The sequence below is a fragment of the Melampsora larici-populina genome, assembly GCF_000204055.1.
Source record: "Melampsora larici-populina 98AG31 unplaced genomic scaffold MELLAscaffold_4, whole genome shotgun sequence".
Classification (NCBI taxonomy): Eukaryota; Fungi; Basidiomycota; class Pucciniomycetes; order Pucciniales; family Melampsoraceae; genus Melampsora; species Melampsora laricis-populina.
The window spans coordinates 178,836-206,199 of NW_006768768.1; the positions used below are offsets into that span (position 1 = coordinate 178,836).

At 43.0% G+C, this 27,364-nt stretch overlaps 3 protein-coding genes across 3 annotated transcripts; all 3 read right to left on the minus strand.

Moving 5' to 3' along the window:
• Positions 1-5,423: 5,423 nt before the first annotated feature.
• MELLADRAFT_102616 (uncharacterized protein) lies at positions 5,424-8,722 on the minus strand (the record flags this gene model as incomplete). The annotated part of the gene is made up of 6 exons (XM_007405807.1): positions 5,424-5,463; positions 5,793-5,843; positions 6,097-6,146; positions 6,336-6,756; positions 6,932-7,238; positions 8,644-8,722. The coding sequence occupies 6 exons, from the start codon at positions 8,720-8,722 to the stop codon at positions 5,424-5,426; spliced, it is 948 nt and encodes a 315-aa protein (XP_007405869.1).
• Positions 8,723-17,841: 9,119 nt separating this feature from the next.
• On the minus strand, positions 17,842-21,219 carry MELLADRAFT_102617 (uncharacterized protein; the record flags this gene model as incomplete). The annotated part of the gene is made up of 4 exons (XM_007405806.1): positions 17,842-18,569; positions 19,014-19,582; positions 20,570-20,711; positions 20,826-21,219. 4 exons carry the CDS (start codon positions 21,217-21,219, stop codon positions 17,842-17,844), a joined length of 1,833 nt encoding a protein of 610 aa, XP_007405868.1.
• A 743-nt stretch (positions 21,220-21,962) lies between these two features.
• MELLADRAFT_102618 (uncharacterized protein) lies at positions 21,963-25,132 on the minus strand (the record flags this gene model as incomplete). The annotated part of the gene is made up of 4 exons (XM_007405805.1): positions 21,963-22,397; positions 22,722-23,060; positions 23,144-24,804; positions 24,892-25,132. 4 exons carry the CDS (start codon positions 25,130-25,132, stop codon positions 21,963-21,965), a joined length of 2,676 nt encoding a protein of 891 aa, XP_007405867.1.
• Between the last annotated feature and the right edge of the window lie 2,232 nt (positions 25,133-27,364).

The following is a 27,364-nucleotide window of genomic DNA, read 5'->3' on the forward strand; positions in this document are numbered from 1 at the left end:
GATGAGGGTATACAAACAATTTATAGGCTTAGGATCTAGAGTTATAGGACCTGATGGGGCAATGTGGTCTAGAGTCAGCAAAGATTTGAATCATACAGCAATGGAACGGTAGTCACAAGTAACAATTATATCAATATGTGCCAAGAGGTGATCGATGGGAATGTAATTATCTTACTCTCAAAACCCATTGAAGTACTGTCTTCTTATACATTTCGGTTCAGCCAAGGAAATCAATCAATAGATGCATGAAACCAATTGACACGCAGATTACTGTGGTGTGATAGTAGCTCCATCAAAGATTTGCAGCCTTTGCAAGATTGCCCATTGTTTCAAAAACACGGAGGTCGTCAAAGTGTCGGCGACATTAACAGGTCATTCATATGATATTAACTGGCAGAATTTAGCGCATGAAATTGATAGCAAAATTTGACGTTGAGTGTCAGCTTGAATGGCGCCTATGTAAGAAATTGAGTATCTTCATAGGAATCATGTCAAGCGGAGTAAATATGAATGTGCGTTGATATAAAGATGGTAACTTGCACTTCGGTTGATGGTATATACCAAAATGAAAGCAGGTTGGCATGAAATGGTAATTCCCTTGTGTCAGTACATATTGAAAGCAGGCAGCTCAATATATGTGCGTACACTTTGATATACACCGCTCCACCATGTTGCAATTGACAAGATGTGTGAGATTACGCTTGGTGTGTTGTACATGATTTTGAGGAGCTCAATATGCTGTCTGCCCTTTGTTGTAGATAAACTGCATCAACTCTGGTATTTGAGAGGAGTTGAAATGGAGGCTAGGTTATGGGTGCTTAAACTGTGATCCTTTGAAACATATAATCATTGGGAAATGGAGTGATTCAGCAAATTGTTTGCTGACGTTGAAAGGTCAATAGACAGTTGTGCTTTGGGTTGTCGCGGATGTTTTATGTGTCTTTGATGTGCAGGAATGATTGACGCTGGCATGTGGATCCAGATGATTTCTGCCCCAGGTCCAAAACTCATTTGGCTGGAGAAAGGAGAGTTTGGTCGATTTTATCAGGTTTTGTTTTTGAACCCTTCCTTCGTTTAATTGTTATGATTATTAATTAATAAGACAATTTATTTTATTGGTCTTATATGCTAAAAGCTTCATTTGGAATAACACTTTTGTGTTGAGTCAATTTCTCTGGTGCCTTATTATCAAGATACTTTTCTCTTTTATTATAGTCCTGGTTATTTTTCTCTGTTATCAGGAGACTTTAACAACAAAGTCCAGTTTGTTAAAGATTCTCAGGAAGAGCTGTCTCAGACACATTCTGTAAAGTCATTATATTTACAGATTATGCTCTTTCAAAGCACTGTATAGCCCCTTCTGTGCTATTAGTACCACACCGTGAAGTTTGTTTCACGGACAGATCCCGCTTGTTATTCTTGCTGCACATCAAGTTGGTGACATGCATCTTCATCCTTCCAAAAACATGGGACAGGTTCCCCGGATAATAGGAGTATAATCACTCAAGCAAGAGTTTGGTGAACACTCTGGTGAAGCACTGGGTCCTTGTATGGATCTTTCAACCGTCTTATCACAGTGTCATTTTACTCGTCACTGGCAGGCCAGTGAGTTCCATTCACCTCAATCCAATCTCAATTCAATGTCAGTTCAATATCAGTTTGACCTCCACTGATGTTTCAGTGGGGGGTATTCATGGGCTGCATAATCACACATACCTTCCAGACATTCTGACACCTTCATGTGTGGACATGCAACCAAACTTTGTTCCAGTTCATTCTGGAAGGTTGTTTGTCTGCTACTCTAGGCCAAACATTGAGATTGGATCAATACTGAACTGACATGGATTTGAGATTGGATTGAGATTGGATTGAGCTGTACATACTCACTGGCCTGCCAGTGAGTAGTAAAATGACACTGTGTATCAGATGATACCCTTCTGATAAGACTTTGGGTTGAGTCTTTGTCTTGCAGGACATTATCATTACGGATTTTTGTTCACTCAACTAACTTGTGAGGAAAGTTATTGACCTGTTGACTGAGGTGATTGAGTTGAGTGACAAACACATGTTTTGTGACTCCAATCAACCACCTGAGTCAACAGGTGAATAACATTGCTCACAAGTGAGTTGAATGGTCAAAAGTCCTGACACATTTTTTATTCGACAAGCCAAATTTTTCCTTAAAATTGAAGTAGAGAGAGAGGCAAAAAACCGAGCGGAGGGAAAACTGGATCCCAAAACCACACTCTAACTTAATAAAAAAAAAACGCAAAAGAAATGGGTTCTGATGATGCCTTATCACCTCATCAATCATCAAACTCTGATCAAGCACTTGTTTCTTTCATGGACCCTTCAGCATCTTATCTATTACCGGAACTGCAGTCTAATGCAGAAGTGTCGAAAAACCAAAACAAGGTCTTATCAGAATCATTGAAGATCATCTGACAAGACCTTGATTTTTTTTGATGTGCCGCAATGGACTGCATTTCCCGTAATAAATAACACACGGGAAGGTCCATTGATGGATCAAGTCCTTGATCAGTGTTTGATGAACAAAGAGGTGACAAAAGATAAGTAGAACCTATTGATAGTGCCATATTTGGAGTCGGAGATGCACACAGAAAAGTGAATGAAAGAGGACACTCAGGAACAGTGGAGTATGAGGTCAAATCAGACATGGTATATAAGACAAAAGGTTGCAGCGGCCAACTTGTGGTATGTACACATATGCTCATGGTGGTCACATGACTCACAAACCCTAACCCCTAGCCATACATTTTTCAAAAATTAGTCATACTTTTCTAAGAGACCTGACATTTAATTTCTTCTGTAATATACCAAGATTGCCAGATGAGGAAAGAACCAGTGGTGTGTTCTTGTATAATGACATCATAAATAAAATACGCAGCCTGAATTAATATGAAGTCAATTGGGATGAAGTGTAGCAATTGCAGTCAGAGCATCATCAAGCTTTGCAGAGCTGGGTGAAATCCCCAGGGCCAGTTTTTTGAGGGGGTCATAGTGCTTCAAGAAAGCACTTTCATAACAGTTTTCTGGAAGGTTAGCAACGACAGTTCCAAAGGGGTTGACTGTATGGCCTTCTTGACGCCTAGTATCTAATCTGTGGGTAGGATGAATCCTCAGCTTGATAGTGGATTGATCTTGATAGGATAGGTGGTCAACTTCATGTAGCCAGTTGCCATACTTGACGCTTTGCCATGCTGGACAAATTGACTTCTGGATTGGTAAATGTGGCTCCTCTTCTGTATCAGAACAGCATTCAGCATTGGGTAGGAGGTCAAGAAATCGTGGAAGATGTTGCTGAAGAGTGGCTTTACAGTATTTCCAGAGCTGGGTAGACATATTATCAGAATCGGACTGGAGGATGCCTAAATGGATAAACATGACCTACATCTCTTCTCTTTTTGCTCCAGGTCCTTTGTTCAACCTTGCATGGATCTCGAAATCTGCTCTTGATTTCTTCAATCCGCCCAATCACCCAGTGAGTCATGATCCCAACTTGAAAAAGGTCCGTAGGGTTGTCTTGATCCAGTCCAAAATTCTCAAAAGCAGAAGCAGCCTTGGAAAACTTCCAATGCTTCACAGTAAAAAAAATCATTGTGTGATTCCATGTACTTTTTTCACCATGGTCGGCTTCCCATTTGAAGGTGAAATTATCATCTTTTTGATGATTGGCCAGGTCTTTGAGGAGCAGAGTCTTGAATGGTGACCAATCAGATGTAAGTGAATCGGCTGAAGCATTATAGGTGGTGAAGACTGTGGTATCATGTAAGATCATTTCCATAGTCAGAGTTGAAAGATTCATAAGTTGATCATTGCCGGGTGAATCAGGATAAACTTGGTGTGTTTTGGTGTAGCCAAGCATGAATCTTGTGAATTCAGAATATGATTTACAAATTGACTGATTATGACCGGGGATGTGAGCGCTCAGAGTCTTATTCTTTGCTTTGCGGCTCTTCAGTGGTGCTCCATTCACCCAACCACTTGAGTGTTTTTGAGTGGGAGATGCCGAGATTGTAAAGGGGAGTTATTAGTTTTCAGCTTTTGAACCAGAAGAACTGAAGAGGTGCTACCCATTTGAATGCGTGTTGATACACAAGATTACAATTTCTCCTTGTTTGATTTTATGGAGAATTATCTGAGGTGATGTTGATCAAACAAGATAAAGTGATGGTTAAGAAGGAGGAGGCTAGGAATGGGGAGTGCAGCCTGAGACACATTTATACCTCTAGCCCTACTTTCCTGCTACTTCCAAAGACTTCTGCACCTGTTGAAGACATTTCAAAGCCATGACACTCTCAAAAACATCAAGTGTCAGGCTTCTGACCCCACTTTGTGTCCTTGATGAATCCAGTAGTTCTAGTTCAGATGTGATTCAAATATTGTGCAGATGTACTAGGGCACAAGTTAAAACCACTTGGTGCAATAAGCATGGACGGGCAAGGTCGTGACATACAAGAGAAATCTGTTTCATTGTTTGACTTTTTTTGACACAAGCACAAGAAAGAAATGACATTTTTACAGCTATTTTTGTTCAAATTACGATACCTTTGATTCACAACAAAAATATATATAAAAGATTCAATAAAAAATTTGAACAGATTTAAGCCCAATACCCAATAAACATATGAAACAAGTAAACACTCAATATAAAACAGGATGTGATTTTTTGTATATATTTTTGTCCAACACTAAAGAAAGAGTTGATTTTTTTTTCCAGCATTTCACACCTCCTGAGATTTTTCCAATATACAAGTAAAAAACAAAGAGAAATATAATTTGATAATGATTGAGATGATTCTATAAAATACCCTTCAGAAATCCTTGAAAGAAAAAAGATTTTTTTTTGATAATGATTGATATAATTCAATCAATAACCTTTGAAAATTCCTATGATGAAACCTCCATTGCGTACTTGTTTCCAACCTTTCTCATCAAATGCTCATTGAAGGTTTGGAGTTCAATCTGCTTCTCAGACAACTCCATGCCCTCAACTGCCAGCTCCCCAAGTTGATTCAGAAATTCTTCTCTGATTGAGCACTTAGGAAATTGCTTCGGTGGTAGTTGGTCTTCCGGATTGACAGCAGTAGGTGAGTATTCAGCCCTGGCTGCCTGAAACTTGGCTGCGTTGGTCTTCTGGGCCTTGGTTGAGTCTGGGTTCTTTTTGGCCATTTTGTTGGCAAGGTGAATCAATTGATCCAGCTCTGGCTGTCTCCAAGCTAGCTAGATCCAACATTGATGTGCGGGCTTTTATGGTGTTGCAGGGACGGTTCAATCGTTGAATGCCTTGTTCCTTGGTGATGCTTAGCAACTCTTTGATCCGTGTGACATTCATAGTGTCACAATGCATAAGGTCCTTAATTTGAAGCAATATAGGGAGAATAAGGGGATTACTTTCATGATTATTCCCCAACATGTGGAGTCCATTGAGATGTTGGCGGCCTATTCAAAAAAAATGAACCAAGTGTTAGTCATGAAAGTTTTGATAAACCAAACAAAGCACCTTACAGTCCTTGACGGCACTCTCAATTTCTGCCAGGGAGAGGACCCTTTCTGTTTGCTGTTCAGTTGAGCAAGACATGATGGTTAATGAAAAGTGAAAGTTGGGGGTTATTGTGAGTTGTTGTGAGTTGTTGTGGGGGATCTGAGCCAAAAAGGAATTTTGGTTCAAAACTTGGGGTTTTCTTTTTTGTGAAGTACTTTTGACCTAGCTTTGGCTAGATTTAGCCCAGAACCTGTGAGACCAAAAAGACAAGTGGTTCTCAACACACCTTTTGTTTTTAAAACCAAACACAACTTGATTTGGGTCATCAACTGAGAGCCTGTGAGACCAAAAGGAGAAGTCTTTCTCTAAAATGACTCTTGTTTTCACCTTTCATGTCCACTGTCCACACAAAAGTCATTGATCTCAAAACAGTTCTATGATGTTCCTTTGACCCAAGTCTGAAATGTGGGTTTAAAAAAATTGATTAAATGAAAAGACAAAAAAAATGATTAAACCAATGGATTCTAAGAAAGCAAAAAAGATAAAAAAAGACTGATTGAACAAATAAACTCTAATGAATTCTCACTTACAATTGCCAGGTGAAAGATTCTGAAACACTTCCCCACTTTTCAAGTCTATTCTAACCACACAACAACTAATAAAAAAAATGAATTGAAGGCTTGGCAAAACAAGCACTCCAAGTGGGATAGAGAAACAACCTACTTTTGTTCTGCACTTGATTCAATGTACGATATCCAATCCAAGGGTTAGATATACAACTTCTAGCACCTCATAAATCAGCCCTACCCTTTCTTTAGCAGGTTTGTACCCCAGCAGGTAGTTTGGGAATCATGTCTTGACCTTGATGAGCAGCTACCTCAAGCAATTCTTTTAGCTCTGGCTCACATAAGCCGGGTGTTTTTTCAGGCGCAGGCTTTCCATCAAGCACAAGGACACCTCTTGGGTTTAAAACTTCCTTTAAAAAATCTAAAACTATAGCCTCTGCCAGGACCTGTGGCTGGAACATTTCCATGGCCTCTTGTAGCCCGCTGGCCTTGTAGCTGCAGGGCTCTCCATCAACTAGGGCTGATACCTTGAGGGCTTGAATGACAAGGCAGTCCAGATGGTTCCAAGAACGTTGGGCCCAATGATACTCCATACAGTCTTTGTTTTGAACCAAAGCAATAGCAAGCTCTAGGAGTTGAATCAAATAATTAATTCCAGCTTGCCAAGTGATAGGTTTGAAGAAGCTGATGGGGCCAAAGGCCAGATAAGATATGAGTGACTGGTAACATATTTTCCCTTGTGCCGAGATTCTTCAATTTTCCCCTTTTGTTTAGTATACTGGAAATCTTGTGGGCTGTTTCATTTAGCTTCATTCTTGCAGCTTCCAGGCTTCCAGGCTGTGAATTGTAATACATCAACCTGATTTTTGTTTGTCGCTTGCTAGTCTCCGTACAAGCCCAGGGGCCTTTTTTCTTATCCATGCCATCAATTAACCACTTTGCCCGTGTTGGGGTTGCTGACATCCACTCTATAACCTTGTTTTCTATTATCAAACTCCTTTTGATCCATAGCAAATCAGGTAACATCTCCAACAATTTACATTTGAGCCTTCTTAGCATCGCAGTTGATCCATCCAAATTGTTGCTTTCATCAGCTTTCCATTGAGTCGCCAAAGTTCTCTCCAAAGTTTCAATGTCAGCAGCAATCAGAAAACTTGCTTGGCTACCTCGGTGGCAATCCACGGTAGGTTTATCAAGCATCAGGTGGAATGCTTCTGATACACACCCTGCAATCACCTCTGCTTCTGAAACTAGGCTTGGGTTGCTCGGAGTTGAATCCTTAGAGGACAAATATTTGCTTTTGGTTTCCCTGGGGAATATGGATTGGTTTCGTAACCCCGTTCATTGAAACTTTTAGCTGTTGTCTTTGCCTCCGCTAACAGAGTTTCTTGAACCTCTGCGTAGTTTCTGATCGACGTGTCAACAGTCTCACGCATAACTTCTTGTCTCACCAAGCTACAATATCTTAAAGCAACCATATCCACCCAAAGTCCTTTTGTAACTTCTTGACAACATTGATATGGCTTTCAACTCTTTCCGCCACAGGTTTCCAGCCGCAAGACACTAAATGGGCACAAAATAACTTCATGAAGTCTCACCAGACTTTGAAATCAATTGTAAGCTCTTCTACAAGTGCCTCCGCACCGTATGATTTGGTTTTGCCAGACTCTTTTTTATCTGACTTCATTGTTCTAGAGGACCAGGCCTTCTGGTCATTTATTAACCATTCTTTATCAAAAACCGTAAGGTGAATATATGAGGCCAGATTTTTCAAGATGATTGTTAGGCCAGGTGAGAATGGAGCTAGGGATTGTTGCATTTGAGCGTTTCCGCCTTTCAGAACTTGGCTGTTATGGATTAAGTTGCTGTTTTTCATTTCCAGTGTACCTTTCTTTGAAGCCATGACAGCTTTTGCTCTGTCCAACCTCTAGCATGACTGCTGGAGCCAGTTGGGTGAGGGTAGCCGGACGTTGGCTCTGATTGACAGGATTGGGGACCACCTTGTGTTGACTTTGTTGGACAAGGTGTCTTCTTCATCAATGACATATTGTCCGGGTCTCTCCTTGGTTACCGGCGCATCACCTTTGTTCAACAATTTCAACAAAAAATCCGCTTCTGCACCGCCTCCTCTTATGTGTCTTGGATTAAGGCGCCAAGAGCATTCCTCCTGAAGTCTGTTACCAAACAAGGGATGAAACAACCCCGATTATGTTAGTTCAGTCTTCCTCATTTTGGAGTTTTCCGTATGGTTGATTTGGATTTCATCAATCTCTGAAACCTATTGTTAGCCGGGTCTGGCTGGATCACTATTCCAAGCTGGATCAGGCTGTTGGTAATGTTCTCTGGGGCACCTATTGTAAGCCGGGCCTGGCTGGGCACCTACTGTTATCTGGGCCTGGCTGACTGCTTATTCTAATCCGGGGATAGTTTTAGAACATTTGGGGGGGGAATTTGAACAAATGGGGGTACAGGAAGAGGATTTGGGGTTCAGGGATGAAAGCAAAGAGTATTGGGAAAAATTTAAAAGGAAAGATTTGGATGTATTAGAAATGATATATGAGTTCTGCTTACCTAGTTGATGTGTCATTCTTACGCTTTGCTCTGCCAATTCTGTTCCATTCAAATTGTCTTCACTAATAAACCCTTCCATTCCTCTTCTTCTACCACTTCCCTCCAATTTCCTTCCTCTTCTTCCTCTCTCTCCTGACTCCTATAGATCCCTTTCACCAGTTTCCATCCTTGTCTTTCTCAGGCCTAATGGCCCTTGCCTTTGACCATTCAACGGGGTTCTGTTTGAAGCATTGCTTCTCCTTTTGTCTCTCCTGTTTCCATGTCTTGGAGTAAGGAGACAGCTACCTGGTCAGATTTCTGTCGCAGCCGCATCTGCTCTAGTCAATCTTATATTCAAATTGTCCTTGGTCAATTCAATTTGGTTTTGAAAGGACATCTTGTATTCTGAAGTCTTGCTGTTATCATGCACCTTTTAAGTTTGTTTGAGTTTTGGATAATGTTGAGTATGAATATCTTTTATTTGTTTGGTCTTTCTGAGAGTATGCTAATTTTAAAAATAAATAATGCAATCAGAAAGTATTACCTTGAGAGATCACGCTTTGATTGTGGAAGAATGAGAAACAAGATTTTTGAATGAACAGAATTTGAACAAGGGAAAAAGTTCTGTTTTGATTTCATCTTGGTCAGTGATATGTGACCTACATGTCACTTCTCATTTCACCGTTAGTGGACACTTCCACCAAAGTGTGCCTTAATTGGTGTATTACAGGTTAGTAAGGGTGCCACAGGTGATTAGCTTCCATATCATGTGCTATATATATTGCACAGGTAAGAAAATTTTTTCAAAGTGTGCAGGCAAAACCTAGTATTGAATTGGGATACCTGTTTTGAATGCAATATACATTACATGTTATGTCTGAAAAAAAGCTTATGCCATTGAAATAAATAGTTGGAATCAGAGTGACCAAAGTTGAGCCCTGACGCTTGGCAGGGTCAGTGGGTGATAATCCGCTCACAGGTAGGTTATGTGTCAGTTGGTTTTCATGCTCATGCAAATATTATTTATTGACAAGGCTTTGTTCCAAGAAAAGTAATGCCAAGTAACCCAGGTCAGCTGCCAACACCTGCAGTGCCTCTAAGAAGAGCAAGGCCAGGTTATGTCTCTTGGCCCTTTAAACCGTGAGAATGTGGGCAAAGGTCAAGGCCACAACCCTAGCTCATGGCTGTGTTAACCTAACCCACATACAAACCTATCACTTCTCACAGCATGTAAGCTACACAATGTTAGTATTGTCATGACCTGCGCTTGTGAACTTCCCACTGTTTTCCCTACCCTGACAACTTGATCCTACCAGCCAAAGTCACAGTCAACAATCAAATATCCTCCCCATCCAAACCATCATCAATGGGCTCACTTTGGGACTGCATGCCATTGCATTGGACTGCAATCAGGTCCCTTGCAGTTGTCCAGAACTGGGATGCAGTCAAAAGACCATTCAATACAGAGGAAGTGTCCATCAAGGCAAAATATTCAGCTGCCAATCTTATCCAAGACATTTTCAACAGGCACCTTTTGTGCCACCTGAAGGCAGTGATGCAGCAACCGACCCAGCTCCTGCTGTTGATCAACCCACACCCAGTACTTCATCATAGATTCCCGCACCTCAGTTCTCATATGTGAGTGCAATGATTCTAATCTATCTTTTCTGGTCAACTGACCCTAGACTTGATACCAGGTTCCCAATTTGTCTACAAATCAAGCCTTTACAAGTACAGTGGTACTACCTCCTATTGGTGCAGTGTTTGCCGCCACTCCCCCCAAAATAAGGGCTAGAGAAGAATTGGACAATGATAGGGAAAGTGACGACTCAGACTTGGACAACGCCGTTCCTCCAGAACCAAAAGTCTTAAGAACACAGCTCACTTATACAAGTATCACCCCTTCACTCCCAAAAGAGTTTTTAAAGCATCCCATGTGTTTACGAGAAATGTTTGAGGTTGCAACAGACCATCTCTTCAACCGGCTCAGCGTAGACGCCTGCCAACAAAGCCTTCAAACAGCTTGTGATAGTGTAGAAGAGCAGCTCAAACGGTTGGATCCCAACCTCAAGACCACACCTTGGAACCAGATTCCTCGCACCATTCCAACACTTTGAAAGACATTTGGCCTCAATACCACCATCCAGAGCAAAAACTTTGTCCATTCTGCTGTGCTCTGCATCCTGTACCACCAATAGATCAAATCAATATGAATCAACTGTACAATCATCCTCAATTCACCTCAAAGACATCTAAAGAAAAACAAAACCTTGTGATCAACCACTATATGACACACCCTCTGGAAAACAAGTTCAAAAACCATCTAGACTATTTTTTTAGCAGTCACTGCAGTCATGGCTTGGCAAGAGGCTCAAGTTTCCCGCTTTTGAAACTGCCTTTAATGCATCTCTTAACTGAACCCCGCCCCCCAATCAACAAATGGATGACATATGGGATGGCAGCTTATGGAAAACCTTCCGAAAGTCAGGCTTTGTCTTCACTGGAAAGTCCAGGAACCTTGTTTTTGGACTGTGGTGTGACTAGTTCAATCCAAACGGCAAAGAAGCTAGAATCAAGACTTCTGTTGGTGTTATGCTTCTAACTTGTTTCAACTTGCCTCTTCAATTTGTTACAAGAGAGAGAACATCTGCCTTTATGGAATCATGCCAGGTCCCTCATAACCATCCACCACGGAAATGAATCACTTCCTCAGGCCTCCGGTTGAAGAGATGGAAGAGTTTGGGAAGGCACCAACTTCAGTTCAACCTCAAAACATCCTGTAGTCGGCCAAACCGTTCATGCAGCCATCTGGCTCATCCATGGGGACGTCCCAGCAATTGAAAAGGTCATTGCCTTCACCACACACTCTTCCAGACATTTTTGTTCAATCTGTCAAATTACAAACAGAATATATCACTCTGAGTTTTCAGCACCTAAATGTCCTCACCAAACCTCACAGAGGTAAAACTTCAAGTGCAAGCATGGAAACAGGCCACCACTGCCTATTATCAAAATGAACTCGCTGGTAGCAATGAAGTACGATATACTGTCCTCCATGAGCTGCCTTATTGAAAGTCCGTTAAATTCTACACCGTTGATACTATGTGCAACATCTTCCTAGGCCTCTTCAAAGACTTTTGCACAAATCATTTAAAATTGCCAGCCACAGGCAAGGCTCTGAAAGCTGAAAAGGAGAAAATGGAATTCAGTAAAAGAATGTACAATGTCAACAGCCAGTCCTGCAACTCCTGATCCACCCGGCCCATTAGCTTCAGCCCCGCTACCCAAACCAGCATCACAGCATTCCTATGGAACACAATCAGCAGAATCCAATCTGCATGACCAAGGGTCCTCTTCAGCTGGATCAGATGGTACAATCAAGGGTAACAAGAAACCAAAACAGACCCCATCACCATCACCACCTCCACCCCTACCAATCCCTGTGATTGTTCCATAAATCACATCTTATGGACTTGATCTGCGCCAGCACCTCTGGCTTGCAGTGTAGACGGAAGCGCAGGGCAGCGCGGAGCGCATCCCCCGGTGCAGCCGCTTCATAGGCCGAGAAACCCGGACCTGGGGTGTTACGTCTCCAGCTGACATTTTGGTCGGCCCAAAATGGGGTGCTGCAATTTCCGCAGATAATCTAGACTTCCAATTCCCCCACGGTAACCTACAGTTTGCCCTCTACCACCTTTTACCACATGACTCACTCCTTCCAGCTCGAGCAATTGATCTATCAAGCCACCACTCAGGCTTTCAATGTTTTCTTGCCAATCAACCACAATCAATGAGGTTCCATCTGGCGCCTCAATGAACAACACCAACCTAATCTATTTCCAGGGATTTCAAGCCATGGAGTTTCCATGTTGCCAGGTCTCAATATCACACCACCTCCTCGACCATCAGTGGCCTAACCAATTCGTACACTTGCCACTGTGGACAAAACAAAAGGCTTATGATATCTATGCAAGTTGATCATTTGATTCAAAAGATCCCATGAAATCTCAGTGATAATCCTTGATCTGATCTCATACTTGCTTTTGTCTTCCTTTAATATCAAATTGATTTCATTAAACAATAGTCTCTACTATCAAATCCACATCCAATCATGTCTAACTTAAACAAGCAAACAACTTTCACCTCATTTGTGTCTTTGGGCTACAAGACCATTGATGGAACCGCCCCTCCACCTCCACCTTGCCGCTTGTCTGAAGTAGTTACACCAGCTAGACCAGCACCTTGAATGATTGTTCCATCAACTGATTCTTGCCGCGGCCTTTTTGACTTAGGTCTGAGTGGGGATGTGAGAGATGCACATGCTCATTGACGTCATGAGCACTCGGCCTCACTACCAGGAACTCTCAATCGTGGTGAACCAGCTTGTCAATTAGTTTCCTTGTTTCAAACTCTCAATCAATCAAAACATATGATTGATTATCTGTCTATCTCTTTTGTATTTGCTTTTCTCTCTGTCTTTTTCTTCCATCTTTTTCTTTGCCTCTGTCTCTTTGTTGTATCTTTCCTTCCATTGATTATCATGAAACAGGGCACAGGTATCTCAAACCAAACTTGAAACCAAGGACGCTCTGTCTTGGCATTGGTTCCAGATGTTGAGAGCGTCAACTCTGTGGTTACTTCAGGACGTCTGCTCCAATCAAGGGCTCAGGCAAGCTCACAAGTAAGTCACTTAAAGAGATAAAATTCATCATCTGATACCTTTGCTGATCCTATTTCTTCTCTCTTCACGTATCCTTCATCATCCAGGCCACAGCTACATTGAAGCAAACTCAAAACCGAGGTCGCTCCGCCTTTGTCTCAGATTACGAGATTGGCAACTCAAATACGTCAAGCCCTGCGCGTTGATCAAGGGCTCAGACGACTCAAACCCTGGTTAGAAGGTCATCTTTTCATTTCATCTTGATTTTCACGTTTTTATATAATTGATTTGTATCTTTGAAAACCCATAGGATCCAACACCAAACCCCCAATGTGGCCCAAGATTTGGATGAAGATAACAAACAAATTCAGAAATGAAAACACAATCAGCCCGCTGAGATCGCATCTCACGGTCCATACAGTTATTTTGGTTTGCCTAAACATGGAGTGAACCACCTTGGGCACCCAGATGTAAGTAGATATTAGTTTATTTCAAATGGGATCCATGATGGCTGACATTTAAATTGTTTGTGTAGCCTCCTGATGGTCCACCCCTCTTGTACACTTGTCTTGTGTGTGGCAAGGTCGTCCAAATCAGCAGAAGTTCACAATCAAATCTGAAGGTACACCAAGATGGGAGCAACCCAGATGGTAAGTCAGGTGCAGGCTGTTTTTGATAACAGCACACGATAGCAGCTGGTGCCAAGCTACCTCCCAGGGTCTCACAACTCTGCGCTCAGCATCTCCAGAAAAATCACCAAGGGTCACTTGCAGCCTTTGTCACCCCAGCGCCTACATGTACCAATCGAACTCTCAACCAATGCCTTGCATTTTAGCAAGTTTCTCAAGCTCTCCCATTCAAGCAAATCAAGGATCCCATGCTCATATTGACCATGAATTGGCTAAGACCTGACGGCTGTGTCTTTGGCCGAAGTGGGTAGCTGATGAGGCCAAAAGTTTGTACTTATCACTGCGTGGCACAGTGATTGATCAGGAGATCAAGGTGAGTTTTTTTCAATGATGACTCATTTTAATATGATGCAGGCTTATCATATATTGCATTTCGCTTTGAAGAACCTGACTAGCAAGTTCTGTCTCATACAAAATGTATGGACAGTCAAAGGTAATCTTCACGCTTTCATTGGCACATTGGTATCTTTTGTTACAAATGACTGGAAGTACATAGTGCTACACTTGACCTTGAAGCTGGTTGGTTCGCATCATAAAGGAACTTTGCTTGCCAAGCCCATGGTGGCCATATTGAAGAAGAATGATATCTATCATAAGATAAGTGTTCTATGACTTTATTTATCCTTTCATCATTTTTTTGTTTTGTTTGATTTTGAATTCCGACAGAAGTTTTATTTAATGTTACATGCTTGCGAATGTTTCTGACTCGGGTAGCAATAACTTTACTCTGGAGCGGGAAATGCACCGACAGCTGTCCAAAGAAGCTCTCCAATCCGGTCTTGACTTTGCTTGGAATCCAACAAAGATGACCATTAGATGTTTTTGCCATAAAATGGGCTTGATGATCCAATCCAGCCTCAATGTGCTTGGAATGAAGCCCCAACGAGTTTGACACATTGGCTTAGGCAGGTTTCCCCAACTTGAGGTAATGGCAGTTATTAACAAAGATGGCAAGCAACTCCAAGACAAAGCAGTATCCGACCAAGTTGCACTTGATGAAGTTGATGTGGACAGTGAAGACGGCGACCATTGGGATTCCAAGAGCAATCACAGCAGTGATGGATCTGATCTCCAATCTAACACTGATCCAGACAAAGAGGACGCTGAACAAGAGGACAAGCCCGCCTATTATGGACAACACAAGCAAGCATACCTTCTAGGTGATACTTACATGAAAAAGCTGACAAAAGATGTGAGTTTGAAGACTTCCTCTCTTTGATTTCCTATCTTTGATTCTAAATTTGCTAATGTTTCCTTTTTGTTAAGATGGATTTGGTCAATAAGAAACTCACATGGTCTTCCGCTCACCGAGTCAACTTCAATTGAAGTCAAATTGGAGCAAATACTCAGCATCCATCAGAAGGATTACACCCACTCAAGGCCCTGCTGTCTGGTCGTGGCATTTGATGTGGTATTTGCCCGGAGCGTTGGGAGCGAATGTGGGCAGCGCAAGAGGTATGCACTTTTCTATAATGTTCTTCAAATCTGTGTGTGGTAAAATACAAGGCTAACTATTGTAAATTGTTTCTTCTCTTCGGCTTATAGATAAAGTAATGAAAGAAGATTTGACGGAGGTGCTCTCAAAGAAGTGTTGTCCAAGGAAGGATGGTACAGGACACAATGTGATACTATAGTTCTGGCAACTATATTCCACCCCGGACTTTGACTTCAATTCCTCACTCACACATTTCCGAATTTGTCTTGCCACCAGGACCAAGCTCAAAAATTATTGGAAACTGCTTTCACATCACAACACAACTCACAAGATCTTTGAGTGCAACTCAACTTACCTCCTTCAAGTTCAACCAATACTGCTTACTGCTGATGATGATGATGAAGGGTCTGTACCAGACTTGTTGAACCTGATAACAAGGTTGTTGCTTCAACCAAACTCAATGAACTGAAGCAATACCTCCAAGGTATCAACCCAGCGGTTTCTCTGGATATGAACAATCCACAATGCGCGTGGGATTGGTGGACAGTGAGTAATTCAATCTTTTTTCAAATCAACATTCAATATGATAATCAATTGCTTATCATCAATTTTCAATCAACAGATCCATACCGGCAAATACCCACTTTTGGCAATACTGGCTCAAGATTACCTTGCCACTCCAGCAGCCTCTGGTGCCCCCAAACAATTGTTCTTGATTGCAGGACAAATCTGCACGGCTGACACTGCCAGCATTAAAGAGGTTCCCTGGCGGGAAAATGGGGTCCCCAGGGAATCTTTTTGAGTGTATTCCTGCAGTAGGGAATAATTTGGGAATCCTGTAGGAATTTACACATGATTTTCAATGAACAACAGGTGCACTTAAAGGGTAGCTGAGCTCACTACTTCCTGAATCTTGCTGTTAGAATCAAAAACTGAACTTGTACACGCACTTCATTATCTTCAAAGGACACATTTTCATAGAAAGAGAAATTTCAGCTCACATTTGGCGCAATTTTGCATCACATTTTGTTAGTCACACCGCGGGAATTATTAGGTCTGAAACCCAATTGAGCAGAGTTGTGGTGTCCGAGTCCGCAACTTTGCTCAATGGCGGGTTTTGTTCACAATATGTTCACATTACAAACACAGGTTACCCTCAACCTCTGCTGGCCCCTGCCCATTGTTCAAATTTTCATATGTATTATTATGTACATATACTGTCACTGTTCACATATATATACATATTCACATATGTATATGTAATCTCTGCATACCGAAACGACCCTATTAAAAATCCTTTCAACATTTCCGCTGCCTTTCACTCGTTCATGTAGATAATCTTTATTCTCAAATCTCTGGTAGTATTTGAAATGCTGAGCCGGTCGTGCAGGCCCTGGGGAAGGGTTGCGCAAGAGGCGGTTAGTCGGGCGCGTGTTAAGCTACGACGTAGGAGGACCTGGTCTACAGGTGCTTAGTATGGCTCGAGGGTAACCTGTGGACATATTGTGAACGTATTGTGAACAAAATCCGCCATTGAGCAAAGTTGCGGACTTGGACACTGCAACTCTGCTCAATCAGGTTTTGGACCTAATAATTCCCGTGGTGTCATGCACAGTCACTGCGGCAAGCAATAGGATGTTACACAACCCGTAATTGTGATGCAACATTGCACCATGTCTCATTAGAGGTATCAGGCAGCCACACCTTTTTATGTTATTTTTACAAATTTGGGTAAGTCTTCTGTAAAAAAAACTGCATATGTAAAGACAATGTAATTTTAAAATGAGAGACGTAACAAGGTCTCCTGTTTTAAAAAAATTACGCACTAAAACTATAAAGCTTTTTTTACAAAAAACATACCCAATTTTCTCAAAAAAATACTCAAAAAAACCAAACACAAAACCCCCTAAGTTCAGATATATAATGGTTGCCTGATACAACATGAAAACACCTGATACATTGTATTGTATTAGATTGGTTTTGGTTTTGGTGTTGCAGGCTGGGTCAACTTTAGTCTTTGATTAGCAATCTGCTCTGACTTGGTAAGCTCATATACAAGCACAATTGGAGATAGCAACCCTTTGTTACACATGTGGAGATTTCATACATTTGTCTCATTTGATCAAGTTGCTCTCCTTCTAGTCAGTGACCATTCATTCTCATGTTGGTGTCTTTGTATAAAGCTGGACTTGTCAAATTATGACAAACATAAACCTTACCTGTAATTAAACAGTGAAAAGCAGAACCTCATACTAAGTCAGTTCCCTCACGATACCAAGTTTTTTTTTAAAAAGACTCAACATCCTTGATAGACAAGAACATATATATGGGTTTTGTATTCCAAGTACAAGACTGATTAAAAATAGACACAGAACAGCTGATTAATGACTGACACAGATGATGCAACTAGTATGTAAAGTACATACCAAAATCTATCATCGATCAATGGAGACCATTGCTATGCTTTCCATACCTAAAAGGAAGTGAATCTCTTTGGGCTCGTAGACAATCCATGCACACTGAGCAATTAATTCGCTGATATGGGTAAGGCGCGGGGTGCTTGTTAATGTAAGGCGTAGATGTACCTGCATGTCAGGCATGTTGACTTTTGCAAAAGGATTCGGCTTGTCATCTGGTACCGGCACAAAGTATTCAACCATAAGCCATGTATCGGAAACAGATGGTCGGTTTCTGGTTGGGAATCGTTCATGTCTGAATATTGAGACAATTCGCCCAAACAGTGTTGCCCCATTGGAGCGCGAAACTACATGTATTACACTGTTGTCTGGGTTCTGATCAACAGTGGTGTAGAGAAGTCCATCGTGCCAAATTCCAGTTTCAAAGATTGCGTGTGTTGAAACCGGCGCGAATTCGGCAGCGAGTTCTTTTGAAAGATTGGCCCACTCGTCGGATGGTAACCAGATACAGCCTTCCGCACGGAAAGAATTCAAACGCTTGAGTAGTTGATGTGAGATTGCCTCTTCAAGTGGCTGAGACTTGGATTGATTGGTGGATTGGGGCTCAAAATCGACTGGGTCAAAGATATTCTTGAGCTGCTGGAGTAATGGTCTCAAGCTTTCCGGTATCTTGCGTTCGTCATTGAGTAAGGCAGATAGATTTCCGGCTCGACAGAAACTTTCAAGGAAGGTTATCTCGAGCTCACCTATCACAAATCTTGGGTGAGCGAATTCAAAAACAGAGAGTTCAATACAGAGACACAACTTACCCAGGTGATTGTTGTGACAAGCTTTCAAAATCCGTCCCATTAGTCTTTCAAACGGAAAAGCCCACCAAGCTCGAACAGGTCCAAACTTGGCAAGTATATCTGGTAGATGAAGAACCATGTGGTGATTCGGAGCGAACGAACAGTGTTTGAAAAGGTCCAATGAACTTTGTAGGTATATCTGGAGGTTCTCTCGAAGTTTTGATATTTGCTCGGAGGTCATAGTTCTTTTAAGCGCTAAGTTGGTCAGGCATACAAGACAACCGAAGTTATGCAGAAGAGCACTGTTGCTTTGATCGTCCCCTGTCCATTTGGGAATCAATATAAGAGGCAATTGGACCGTAAACAAGATTCTCAATTCGTCAGCCTTCAGTGTTCCAGAACCTTTTTGGCCAAGGGTTGGCAAAATACGCTGCAGCGAAGAAGGACTATGGATCCTTTTTATACGCGAGTTGACTATGCGGAGTATCTTCGAATCAAAAGTCACAGTGTGTCTTAGTGGATGTTTGTAGCTACCATCCCAGCCGTAAAACATTTGTGCTAGGGGATCAAAGGAGTCGTCACCGGAAGAGGTGTCTGACGGTAGTTGTGCTTCGGCTAGAGGTACCCCGCCTTGGACTTTTGGGGGCTCGTGTTGATATCGTTCGTGATTTCGGATTTTGGCGGTTGATGTGGCTACCAGGTTTCGAATCTGGTTGGTTGTCATAGGAGATGGAGGAGGTTCATTCTCTACCTCCTCGGACATTGCCCAAAACCTTGTCAAATGCCAAGAAAGAAGTCCTAGGAGGATGTTGTGCATGGAGTCAATTACGTGATAGTCCATTACCTTCCAATAGTCTAACTCGACCATGACAGAATATCGAACACCAGATGATTCAAAGATAGCTTTGCGCTCGGCGGCAGTCTCGGCATCACGGGCAGCAATCGCATGAGCTCTGTGCTCGGCTGAAGTTCTAGGTGTCCAAGAGCTCGAATCGATGTTGGTGATGTCATGTATAGTCATGTAACAGAGGGAACAGAATGCTGTTGCACTGTGATGGGCCATTCCCAGGGCACCTCGCAACGCTGGTAAGTCCGCTATAAAAGGTAATACAGCTGCACAAATTTGTCGACCTTTGGGATAAAGTGGGGTACAAGAGAGCCACATCCCCTCACGCCAGAGGGTGTTGAGCTGGGTCATAAGAGGTCCCATTACCCAGTTGCTCTGCTCGAGCGAAGGTGACTTTGGACCAGGAGCGATGCCAAAAAGGAAGATGTTTTCCGGAAGGAATCGAAGATCGACAGGTAAAGTCAAGCATACCAGAACAATAAAGGTGATACTTGCTGATCGTCCACCTGGCTTCTTTCCCAATGGTTGAATTCCGTCCATGAACATTGCAAAAGTCAGATTTCCCGTCTCAGCCGTGTATTGTGCACCGTTTGGGCCACAAAACTCTTTCCATATGAGTGATTGTTGTATGTCATTGATCGGCGAGGTTTCGCTGAAAGGTTTTCTCGATTCTGAAAGAGATTTGTCAAGGTGCTCTTCAATGGATGGGCGGCATATAAACCGTGCGATCCATTCCTCTAAGTCTTGAAAGGCGAATTTTCGGACATGTTTTCCGTTCGGCAAAAGAAGAGGCTGCGAACAAACTCGGAAAGTAGAAGAGCCTTCATCGAACTCGTTGAGCGGGTGGTCAGGTGTCGCTGACGGGTCATATTGATCACCAACTAAGCCTGGGACACAATCCGAGTAGTGAACACAACTTTCAGGTGTATTATCTAAAGGGTATATGGCAAAACACGCTGAGCAACAGTTGAAATAAACCAAGTGTGGGTCAATTCCTAACCACCGGTTCACTGTTCTGATATTGCTTGGAATTTGGCAAAGAGCCAGAGCTGTTGTATTGAGCATAGGTAGCCCAGATGGTTCCTCAGTCATTCCATGCGATAAAGTCAACGCAATACCATCCCGTTGAGCCCTTAGCAGCCAAGATGCTGTTACGAGTGAAGAGTGGTCGAAGACTGCCATGAGACTAGCGACCAAGCAGGTATGAGTTACAACTGGTATTTCACCGATCAGATTATGCTCGAGGAACTTGGCTTTTTGATCAAACAAATGAATCAATCAGTAAACGTTTCAGAAGACGAGAGAGCGATGACTTTAATACGAAAGCAAATATATATGACAGACAATGCAAGTTAAGAAATACTCACTTGTATCGAATATATTTTTGGCAGGACCTGTAGGTTCCCCCTCCAAGCTTTGGGAAGTTCGGCGACTGGAAGAACTAGTTGCGTGGATATCCATGCGATCATCTGCCATGAGGTTTGTGATAGGTTCTTGAAAAACTTGGTCTTGATGTTCATCATCACGGTTGTTGACTTCCATCAACTGATCCTCTTCGTGAACTTCATCGTTGGTCACCATAGGTCGAGCCTGTGATTGAAGATCCGCTAGAATAGTGGCTCGCTGATCCGCTGCCCGGTGGATTTGACAAGTATTGCGCGGAATGAGAAGACCTGGCTGATTGACGCCGTTGACTGGGTGAGTTTCTTTGATACATTTCGAGCACAGACAGAGAAAGACAGGCTGTTTCCCGTGGCTCATGGTGTGAGAAAGGCTGAAGATTAGAGGAGATGGAAGGGGAGATTTGATTCTTAGCAGGACCACATAAGTAAGATTCCGATCTTCTCTTAAAGTTACATACATGATTATGTACTGACATCATTTCTTCTGACTTCTTCCAATCTCTCTTTTGTTTCTAACCAGCTTCGCTCGGATACCAAGTCTCCTGGAAGCGGATATCGTCGCTGCTGTTTTAAGTTCTTTCCATTTGATGTGTGCGGAGTCGTGTTGTCCGGGTAGGAGAGCTGGTGAACACATTCTTGGAGGGATCAGAGATGAGACTTTGAAGAGTGTATGATGCGATTAGCTTGGTGGAAAATAACTTGCATGCTAAAGACCAAATCCATCTGATTCTGGGGAAGTAGCCTCAATGAATTCAGTATTAGGTTTCACAAGAACACGTTATGATTCAAAAGGTTACCAAACCAGCTTTCAAAGAATGAATTCGCCTACCGCGGGCCTACCTTGTGAATAGATGGTAAATTGAAATGTGATTCTGTACTCATGGCTGTAAGGCATAATAATGGAATCAACCAATAGGATTGATCCTGGGTATTACTGAATCTGGTGTATTTGGGAGTCCTCTGTCTCACTTGGTTGAAAAATTGAATTGTGGATACAAAATTCAAATTGGATTACGACACAGAATAATATTGGGGAAGAAGCTTACATTGAAAGAGAGGATGATACATAAATTTTGTAATTAGATAGAGTGGCCATAAAAATTATATATTGAGTGCGATACACCTAGCAAGGTTTTTCTTAACAGCAGCCAAGATAGGTTGCTCAACTACCTTCAACAGTTCGCGCCGACCAACAACTGCGTCCAACCACACGGGACAATAGCAATCGACGTTGAGGCCCTTGGGAGGTCCTCTTTTGCTGACAGGGTAGTTTGCATTATGTTGGCGTACTCTTGGTTGAGTTCCGGGGGAACCCTTGGCAGGATTTTGTCTTTCTCGGGCGGCATCTATGTCGTCGAAGATTTTCTCAAGTTGGGGATTTCGCCAAGGTAAGCGCCAAATTTTGCACATCTTTCTATCTTCATGCTGATCAGCCTCGGAGTTGGTTTCATCATCACTACAGCAAGCCTGGACGACTTGAGTGAGGGTCCACAGATTGGGCCGGGCCATTACAAACTGACTTCGTCCTTCTCGAACCTGACAAAGTGTTAGAGATGAAATGAGTTACTGCTTTTCAAAGTTTATATCAAAAAACATTTATCAAACTATCTCACATTAGAAATTCGATTGTTTTGAACTCTGGTCTTATGTCGTTGTTCCAGTCAGTGTTGAGACCATTCACGTTTCTCGCGGAATCTAAAAAAACATGGATTTTATCAAAATGATGAACTTCAGAAGGTATTTAGAAAGTTGAAAGGCCCACTTTCGACGCCAGGTATCATTCAGATGGCTCAAGATCAGCGGATAAATTTGGCCAGGGTCCACGTTCTTAGAGACACCGGAATATTCGCCAGAACGTACAAGCTTGATGAATATGACAGTGGCAACCCGACAGAGGTGGGCATTATTGGCCAAACCCATGGGTTCTGACCATTCCGGTCGATATTTCGCAACACCAGCTTGATACAACGTATCACGAATGATTTTGATCGTACCAGGGCTCTCATCCTGGTCCGCGAGTCCGCTTGTGAAGGTGGTGTTGTCACTGTCTTGTAGATTGGACGGCCCATTGGCAAGTAACCCCTGCATGGTGAGATGGGTATTCCAGTTACGTTTCTCGGCGGGTGAAGCACCATGCGGGATGTCCACGTGATCTGGTTTCCAGCCTAGGAGAACGCGGACGAGCTTCCCGATGTATCTCTGGGAATCACATAGGAAGGATGGTTTTTAGTATGCTGAAATGAAACCAAGGAATGAGGTGTTGATTTGGATTTCAGACTTACTCTTTGTGGAGTAGTTCTCGCACATGGTGAACCAGCTATTTGACTACCTCGATTGTCCTCGCTCCTTGGCTTATCCTTTGATAGAGCACGCTTCACGAGGTCAAACAACATGTCCATCTTTGCATTCATCCGCCGAATGTCCGCAGAATTCGTGGAGGTGTTGGCGCTCACAACAGAGACGTGTTTCCGTAAGATATTGAGCTCTTGTCTGGTGTGAGATGCGAACTCCGCTGATGGTGGTAGATCATCAGCCAGATCTGATAAGCCCGTTTGGAGTGGTGATTCTGGCCCAGCCGCGGGTGATTCATCTCCAAGGAGGTTATTGTCGTTCCATCTATTCATTATATTGTCTTCTAGCTCCTTGGCAAGTAAATCTTCTTTGTTTTCATCCGAAATCATATCTTGATTGATCGCCCGACCTTTACCCTTCCGTCTGGTATTTGATGTATCACCACTCAAGTCTCTAGTTGAATCTAGGCGGTTAGTTTGATTTAGAGTCGTTGGTCGATTGGATTTCTTTGATTTTGAAGAAACTTGTTCGCGTTCATGGCTACTTTGCTGATGCATATCTTTGTCGTTGTCGTCCGAAGCTTCCATGTTGGGGTCTGGTGTCCAGTCATCATCCCGCGGATTGTCAGGGTGATGCTCTTCATCTGAATCCATAACGATTTTCTTTTTTCTTTGACTGGTGGACTGGAGTGCAACGTGCCTGGAAGGTGGAGCTGATTTTTTGGGGGAAGAAACTCGTAGCTGTAGCTGATTGCCTAGTCGCGGGGTAATCTTGACACGTGATGATTTCAAGCTTTGCGGTGCAGCCACATTGGCTCTGTCAGTCTGAACACTGCCTGACCCTTGGGCACGCCCACGCCCACGCCCTCGTCCTCGACCTTGACTGGCGGTAGCAGTTAGATTGTCATCCTCAGATGTATTCTCCGGGTCTGAGGGGGCTGTTTGCAAGGCGTTTGATTTACGGCGAGGGTTACGAGAATGCACGGCTGGATGTTTGTTGTCGGAATCGGAGTCATCTCGAATTGGTTGTGCTTCTGAAAGTATGCGAAGGAGCTTTTGTTTCTGAGAACGACCTGCGGTTTTAAAGGTGGAAGCCCGACGAGTTTTGGATACACGACGAGAAATTTTATCCCGCGGCTGTAGGCGATGGTCCAAAATTGGACCAAGAAGGTTGTCTTCCTCGTCAGACGAGGAACCGGAAGCAGCGTGAAGGAAAGTAAGATTTTTGGGACTACCAGGCTGGGAATTGACACCGGCTCGAGGTGAACTACTACATGAATCAAGAGTTTTGCGAGTATGGGGACTTTGCGATCGGGAAGATTGGGGTGAACGTGTTCCGGTTTTGGGACTACCAGGCTGGGAATTGACACCGGCTCGAGGTAAAATACCAAGTGAAAGACTGTTGCGAGTATGGGGACTTTGTGGTTGGGAAGATTGAGGTGAACGTGTTCCAGAAGTACGAGAACCTATATTGACGCCTGTAACTTCAGCCATGGGAGCCGTGGAATCGTCTGCGTCGCCAAAGGGGTCAGTTTTGCACCACTTCTTCAAGATGTTGGCCGCTTCTTCTTCTTGGGTGGGGTGAGCATCATCATCCCGCATATCTTGGGTTCCAACGGCGCGATTGACAGGGCCATCTCTCGCAGGTTCACCTGAATCCCAAAAAAAAGGTTGACATTAATTGGAAATAATCGAATTATCAGTCAATTGCAGCATAAAGAGAATTGCAGAAGACGTACGCTGCAAGGGCGGAATTTGAAGAGTAAAATTGGCCGGAGGCCTTTTGTTCGGTAGCTTTCGAAGTACTCTCAATCGGCCGTTTCTTGCTTCGATATCTTCAATTTCGTCAGCAAGGATTTGATTGTTTTGTTTTTGCGCCTTGGAAGGATTAGTGTTCTTTCTATAAAGCGTAGACAACTGTTCGTCATCCACTGAACATCCGCCCACGTCCACTCCCACTTTGGATAATGCCGCGACCATGTGGTCCCTGGTAGGTTCGGCCACATCTGTTACATCAGACCAAACACGTAATGCGTGAGTCAAGCACGACCAAACTCCAAAGAATAAATGTGAGTTTTTCAAAAGTCTTGGATCGTACCAGAGGTGCCTCCCAAATCGGTACTGTCGCGTCTGCGCTTGGGACCGGCAATAGCTTTGATACCTTGAGGTGGAGATGGTAAGTCAGTATGTACACAACTTTAGTAATCAGCTGGCGTTATCCGTACCATGTGAGCTCGCATGTGAGCCACCACGCGAATCCCTGCTGCTGGTTCTGGAAGATGTTCGACGCATGATGCTGGAAAGAAAAAAAAGAGAGATTGCCATTCAGATTGCTGTTTTTGGATCGCTCTGGATACAGGGGCCAGTGATAGCTGTAAGAGGGCCGCATTCATACCTTTGACGTGTCTGAACAAATTCGGGATAATAGTACTTGAAAACGAGAGTCTGAATACGTCTGAATATGTTCTTGAGTTGTAACAGTGAAGGTTTTGGACGGTACAGTTAAGGAAAATTAAAAAGATTTGTGAACGAGAAGACGAAGAAAAATTAAGTAGTTGGACTGGGAGCTTGATCAACAAGGCTCAACAATCGGGAAAACAAGAGGACAGCGAAAATGCAGGTGGATGGACTGGAGGCTTGATCAACAAGAGTCCGAAATCCAAAAAGAGCTTTGTGAAAGAGGAGATGGCAAACGATTAGTCGGATGAACTGGACGTTTGATCAACAAAAATCCACAAACGGTGAAAATAGATAAGAAATATGAAAACAAAGAAAATAAACAATTAGGAATAGAGTGTTGGCCGGAACACAAGAGATCGATTAGGTGGATAAAGTCAAGTGGAAGTGTGATAAATAAAAAAGAATTAGCAAAGACAAAAACAAAAGTAGGAGCGTGAGGAATCTGCGATAAATTGAGATTGGATCCTTGTATTATGCAAACTCTTACCACGAATGAGGCCTTTGGGTACCCTTTAAACGTTTACTCAAAGGTCATATCTGTTGAAAGGCGCTGTCCTGTGTATCGAGACGTACTTGATAGTTCGTTTGCTCAGGCCTGAGGCTTGTTGGATGGCCATAGCGGCTCCTATGCTCAAAGGCAAAAGTAACTATAGGCTCAACAACTGAGTGTGGTGATGGTGAACTTACGCTCCGCCGGGGAAAGATGGCCAATCAGAGAGCAACCGGTCAATGACTCGGGGAATATATGTGAATTACAATTGACTTTCAGATGTAATGGTCGTCCAAAGCATGATCAAGGAAAGGTGGTAATGTGTCAGGAGTGACATGATCAAACAAGATTCATATAATAAAAAGCAGTAATCTACACAAATCTTGGGTCATTTGGACATATAACAGCAGTTCAATAACACAGCTGCGCCTTGTAAGATAGCCAATGTAAAACTCAATCCAGAAATAAAACTTAGATGGTGCAAGAGTGCCCAAGGAGCGCGCGATCTGCTGATCATGATAGAGCTCAAAAGCCTGTCTACGTATATCATCACCACCTACAAACATTATTTCTTATGAGGAATGACCGGTAATTCTTGCATGTTCTTTTCTTGAGGATGATTTGTAACCAAAAGCGGTGTGTGGAGTACTAAGTGCAAACTTCCCTGTGAGAATAAGGGAGACAACTGACTATTCTACCACCAAAGAATCATTCTGCTCCTCCTGATTCGCTGTTGTCATCTGCGTCTGGGGGGGGCACCCGGCCGGCTGCAACTGCAACCTCGTAGTCACACGCCCGCTTGCTGGTTTTGAAACAATGGAAACCGGAAGGAAGGATGTTTAGTACATTTCATATAAAAATTCCAACACCCAAACTATGCAAAGAGCAAACGAGAAGATGGAAATAGTATGTAAAGCGAGACAAAATCAATCGTGAAAATGTTCAGATTGATTAAGGGAAGAGGGTATATATGAGTGGGTCCCGTAATCAGCCCGCATAGCAGCAAATGGTACGATCGAGCGGAATCGCAGAGAAACCGTAGAACTTATATGACATGACCACCATCGTGTAGCTGGTCAAGTTCTCCCACTTCACCTCACATGGCATCCAACCTCAGCTGCACCTCTCACTAAATCTCCCACATCGTCCTGCTTCGTGAGTGAGTCTCTCCAGGTTCTCTCTCTATCTACCTTTCCCTCTTCTCTCTCTCTCTCTACCTTTCCCTCCTCTCTCTCTCTATCTACCTTTCCCCCTTAACGCTG